We start from the raw sequence: 5,993 nt of genomic DNA, 5'->3' as shown, positions 1-5,993 counted from the left end.
CTGATTTCAGCTCCTAATAATAAAGGCCTCATGTTTGCACAGGGCTTTGCGATTTACTACAGACATTGGCTTATTTGATCCCTGAAACAAGTGTGAAGTCAGCAGGGCGTGTACTTGACAGATGAGGTCACTGACTTGTCCAAGGTCACTCGGTTAGTGCTCGGCAGAGCTGGGAGAGAACCCAGGGCTCCTGCCTCTTTTCACACCTCTACCTTCCCTCCCCCTTCCACACCCGGCCTGTCCTTTCTCCTCAAGACCAGCTGAATGTAAGCTCTCTGAGGTCAGGAACGGCTTCATTTTTACCTCTGTAGTCCCAGCACATAAATGTCTGTTGAGTCAAATTAGCAAGTAGGGAGGGCAGATAACACCATCCGTCCATTTATTTTCTTTAGATTCTGTTAATTCTTTTGTGTCACTCCTGTAGAATACAAGCTCCTGGAGGGCAGGCCGGTTTTATTTTTGTCTCTATCTCCAGAGCAGACCCAGGATTTCATTGGTGCGACGAACCACCCATGGGGAGATGCTCTCTATCGATCAGCAACCAGTCTACAACTTGGCAATAGTGGGCTGCTCCAGGACTTGAGGGGTTCAGCGACTTGCCCCGGGTTATGAAGTTAGCTAGTGTCAGAGCACAGGGCCTGGCATAGGCAGCAGGGAATTAGGAATGCTTAGGTGAGAGGAGATTCGAACTCAGGTCTTCCTCATTATGAGACAGGCCTACAGTCACCAGAATTCGTAGTGATCCTAACTCTAGGGCTGAAGGAGATCTCTGAAGCCATGTAGTCTATCCCTCTCACTTTACAGCAGAGGAAACTGAGGCCTAGACAAGGTAAATGACTCACCCAAGGTCACACAGGGTAGATAAAGGCCCTGTGACTCCAGAGTCGGGGCTCTTTGCCACCTTCCTTCAGCCAGATCATAGAACCACAGGTATAGAACTTGAAGGGACCTCAGAGCTGCACCCCCCCCCATTTTCCAGATTAAGAAACTGAAGCGCAGGAGGTAACTGGTCCTATCTTTTCAATACACCACATTTCTTTGGCAGCAGGGTCTTTATTTCTCTCCTAGCACATAGTAGGTGCCTTCAGCCAAGTCATAGAACAACAGTTGTAGGGCTGTATGGGACCTCAGAGTCCCCTCATTTTACTAGTTAAGAAACTGAGGCCCAGGAGGTAACTTTGGTCCTTTCCTTTCAATATACCACACTCCTTTGTCAGCAGGGTCTTTATTTCTCCCCTAGCACACCGTAGGTACTCTTGGGTAGGTGGCCTAACTCCCCTGGTCTTCTCTACCTGCCCAATCCATCAGTAAGCATTTATTAATCTCTAGGCACACAGCAGACAATTAACAAATGCTTGTTCATTGATTGTGTGGATTGGGAAAATGGGATCAGAGGGGCTGGATGTCAGCAGCAGAGCCAGCAGGCCCAGGTGCGTTAGGTAGCTCACCAAGGAGATCGCGTCTTCTCCCTACTGACGGGCTGGATGCCAATGGCTAGGTAAAGAGAAGGCCGGGTCATCACAAGGCCGCAGTGCCCAGAATCCTTGCCCTAGGGGAGGCAGCGCCCCGTCTGTGGGCACTGGAGGGGCCAGAGCCACGGGCTAACTCCTCCCCTCTCCCTCCCTACCCTCCTGATGGATATAAATAGAAGCCCCACTTCCCTTCTCCCAGAGGCAGCAGGGGTTGGTAGGGGAAAGAGCACCATTGGCCTGGAAGCCAGGAGGTCTGGCTCTGAACCACTGAGCTGGGTGACCTTTGGCTATGAATTGGTTCTCTGATTCCTCCCCTAAATGAAAATCCCCTCTGTGAAACCAAGAGCTTTTGTCAGCTCCTAATTCTTTTTGGTGAATGGGGGTGAAACAGAGACTTGATTCTGAGCATGAGGAATGGTGGTCTGGGTCCACTTTGGCCATTTTACAGAGCAGCTTGGAACAGAGGGGAGAGCAGAAGACCTGGGTTCAAAGCCTGACTTCTGTGACCTTGGGCAGATTAGTTCCCTTCTCTGGGACCGTGAGCAAATAACTTCCCCTCTCTGGGCCTCAGTTTCCTCATTTGTAAAAAAAAATAAGGGGGCTGGACTAAATGGTCTTTTCAGCTTTCAACCTATGAGCCCACTCCCGATTTTACATGGATATATAAATGTCTGTCACTCAACTCACCACATGTAGCAATCAACCAGCAAGCGTTTGTTAAACACCTACTGTGTGCCACATACAATGCTAAGCACTGGGGCCACCGATACAAGGAACAAAACAATCCTGACTGCAGGAATTCTATCCTGCGAGGTAAGAGATGCCGGATTTGGAGGTCTGGGTGTGCTCTTTATGAGCTGTGTGACCCACAGCAAGTGACTTTACCTCTCTGGGACGGGGATCCTAACTTCTCTCATCTCCCATTGGACCCTCTTTTGTCACAAACGAGCACAGTTAAACCAAAGTCATCCAAAGATTGGCCATGGTTTAGCCTTCCTTCTCTATTATCACCTGCACCTTCTCCCCCCACCCGCACCCCAACCTCCTCCTCTTGAGAAGCCCTGAGAATTCCAACCAGGGGATCTGGTCCCACTCATCTCAGCGCCAGCCTTGAGCACAAAGAATCCTTTCCTTCCTTGTCTGTCCACTGAGTCCGCTCTCTTATTATGGCCAACACTCTCTGGAAAGGCGGGGCCTGAGAGCCACAGATTTGCCTGGGTGTGGCCAGCCCCCTTCTTGGGCTGAGCAGCATCATGGCCAATCCCATGAGGAACACTCCTTCAGTCCTTCAGTGAGGGGGGTCCCTAGGCCAATTAAAAAACCCCAGTCTTTGCAAAAATCCTCATGTCCCTTTGTGGCACACACATTCGGCTACTCCACACTTCCACGGAACAGCATGGCCCTAGAGGACCACAAATATTCACACGGTATGGAACGCAGATGCTTGGCTGGATGGTCATGCATTCCTGGTCTAGGAAATGGGGCAGAAGACAGTGAGGATTTTCTTTGAGGATTAATGTCCTTCCTTCATGACAGTGAGATGGACAGTGCTCCATTCATACAGAGATGCCTGAGCCTGGAACTCATTAGGATCATAAATTTAGAGCTGGAAGACACCCCAGAGTGTCCAACCTTCTCATTTTACAGGGAAGGAAACTGAGGCCGAAGGAGGTGAAATACTTTGCCCAAGGTCGAAGAGGTAGGAGGCTGGATTTGAACTCAGGTCCTCTGCACCTCTGTAGCACGGTACCACCCTGACTTCTCGGGCAACAAGGGTCCCTTTTCTCAGGGTCTCCAGGGTGGCCCAGGGCAGGAAGGAATTGAGGTATCCAGCTTGGGGCCTTGTGGTGAGATCACCATCTAAGCGACTGGATCACACACAGAGCACACACATTTGAATGCATGAATAAATTTATTCCAAACTTCTCCAAGTACTGGGGAGGGAAGGCACTGGAAGCAAACAGCAAAGCAATTCTAATCTAGCAAATCTAAAATTCTAAGGCTTTGTTGGGATGCCTTTCCAAATCAGGATGGCATCCATTTGCCCTGGATCAAAACAACCCACACCCGATTTTACCCAAACTGTAAATATTCCCAACCCAATTCTAAAGTGAAAAGGAAAAAAAAAACAACCAATTTTCAGGTTTGATGCCTTGACTGTTCCCGAGATCCCTGGTTGAGCCTGAACCCATGTGATGGGGATAATTTCTTTGCTGCCTCCTGTCTGTCAGGGATGTTAATGGGACCTCCTGGTCCTTAAAGCCCACCCTGATAAGAGGCTGCAGGGCTGACGACGGACAGTGACAATGGACCCTGGATACTAACGTCCAAGGAAAGGAGGAGGGGCTGTGAGAAGCAGTGCCTGGGATGGAGTGAATCAGGGGGCTGACGGGAGATGACAGACACCTGGTGCCAGCCTCCTGAGACCAAAGTGGCTTCCGGGTCAACCCCACGGGCCTTTCACAGCCTGGCAGGGAGCACTCTTTTGGGAAGCAAGTAAGAAGGGAAGCTAGAGAAGGAAGATCTGGACTCAGCATCCTTCTGAGGCCTCTTGGCGACGGCAGGAATGCTCCCCTCAGCGCTGCTGGGTGTGCAGACCTTCTCCTGCCCCGCCCCCAACACAGACAGTTTGATATATATCCTGCTCTGATTGTAGGTACTGCACCTGTCTGAGGTGTGAGAACACATGCACGGGCACCGTTATCGGAGAGACACAGAGAGGGCCGGGCTTGTTAATACCCAGCAGCAAGACCATTGTCAGAGGCATCTTCTCACCTTAAAAGCCAAAGTCCTGACTCAACAGCAAAGCACAAAGCTAGCTAAAGGGAATTAGGGGGAAAGAAATGAAAGAAGGGAAAAACACTTCCTGGCAGAAACCAATCAGCCCTGTGGAACTCCTGCCTGGGCAGGCTTTTTCCTCCAGACAGGGCCAAAGACCATGTCATTCCCAGAGTGCCTCTGTTTCCCGGATACTGCTGGCTGCTACATGAAGGGCACGGATGGGCAAAGATAACAATGGGGAGCACAGCCCTCTGAGCTCCGAAACTCCTCTTGGATTTGCTCTGACTCATGCGGGGCAGGGTCTGGGGCCTGGAGGCTTGCTGGCCTCCCAGTCAACCAAACGCCCAAGGGTCTTCCCCTTGCCTACTTGGCCTGGCCCTCTGGTCTGCTGCTGATTCGCCCAGGCTTGGGGAGGCCCCATGGTGGGGGGGGTGGGGTGGGCAGGGTTGCTCCGGGCTAAGCCCAGATGAGAGCCTCCAAGAGGCCCAGGAAATGTCCATTAGATTAAGCCAGAGACGGAATCAGATGGTAACTTAATCAGCAGTTCAGCAGGAAGGCATTAGTGAGGCAGCAGTGAGGAAGCGGGCTCCTTTTCCATGTCTGCTGGGGCTAACGGTCAGGAGGTCCTTTCCTGAGCACAGAGACAAGTGAAGCCTCTGGCTCTGCTTGGCCTGGAGAGGCTGTATCGGAGCTCTGTTACTGCCAAAGGCTGTGGGCCCTCGAGGAGTCCATCCTGTGGCTGCTGCGGACAAGGTTCCCTGCCGGAGGGAGGTGCGGCCCTTCAGGGAGCTGCACTACCCAAAGCTCCTCTGGGGTTTCACTAGCTGGGCCACTGATAACCTAGGGAAGAGCCCCAGGGTGGCCAGGATTCTGGTCTGTGACATCCTTGACCAAACCAATGAAACTTAGGAGCTGCCTGCTCTCAGTGCATCTGCTAGACTCAGGTTCATGGAAGAAGAAGGGTCTGAGATTGTTCTGAAACCCTAGAGCAGGAGGAGACCGGGGGAGAGGCTGGGGAAAGGAGGGCTGGTTTCTGCTGTGGTTTTTTTTTTTTCTAGGGGAGGCTAAGCCAGGAGGGACATGCATGGAAGAAACTGCACATGCAACCCATGGGATAGGGAGTGGAGAAGCTGGTCCGGCCACTTGGCACTGGGGTAGGGGAAGCCCCTCCCCATCACTGCCACATGTCCCCATTGTCTCCGTTCTCATGGAACTTGTGTAAGTGGTCAGCATATCTGCAAAGAATAAGGAAGACCATCAAACGGGGGATGGGGGAGGGGGGGCAGGGAGGGAAGGAGGGAGAGAGAGGGAGAGGGAGAGAGAGAGAGAGAGAGAGAGAGAGAGAGAGAGAGAGACAGAGACAGAGACAGAGACAGAGACAGAGAGACAGAGAGAGATGGAGACAGAGACAGAGAGAGGAAAGGCGGGAGGGAGAGAGCTCCCCAAACCCATAATGGGTGGGTGGGACACAAAGCTGATTTTGCCTCATCTCTGATGTTGTAATCTTTACCAAAAGGTAATTAGACAAAACAAATAGAAACATACTATTTCCTGGACAGAGAGATGCTCATTCATGTAGCACCCCCACTTCCTCTTTCTTGTAGTGACATTTTGGAAAGGCTGACAGGTAAAGGGTGAGCCAGGTGTGGCTACTGCACATGTAATGGGGCCATTCTAACACTTTTGAGGTGATTTTCTTTCTTTCTTTCTTTCTTTCTTTCTTTCTTTCTTTCTTTCTTT

The 5,993-nt window shown here is 51.3% G+C and overlaps 1 protein-coding gene across 2 annotated transcripts in view; it reads right to left on the bottom strand.

Annotated features, from left to right (window-relative positions):
• Window positions 1–3,365: 3,365 nt before the first annotated feature.
• Window positions 3,366–5,993, bottom strand: part of CUX1 (cut like homeobox 1) — a 467,724-nt gene continuing 465,096 nt past the window's right edge. For both annotated transcript variants that reach the window (XM_027861845.1, XM_027861844.1), the window contains exon 23: window positions 3,366–5,488. In XM_027861845.1, coding sequence (XP_027717646.1) covers window positions 5,428–5,488 — 61 coding nt within the window. In that variant the 3' untranslated portion in view covers window positions 3,366–5,427. The remainder of the gene's footprint in view (window positions 5,489–5,993) is intronic.

The sequence above is a fragment of the Vombatus ursinus genome, unplaced genomic scaffold (genome assembly GCF_900497805.2).
Source record: "Vombatus ursinus unplaced genomic scaffold, bare-nosed wombat genome assembly UNPS02014768.1, whole genome shotgun sequence".
Lineage (NCBI taxonomy): Eukaryota > Metazoa > Chordata > Mammalia > Diprotodontia > Vombatidae > Vombatus > Vombatus ursinus.
This window is presented reverse-complemented; position numbering and strand designations above follow the sequence as displayed.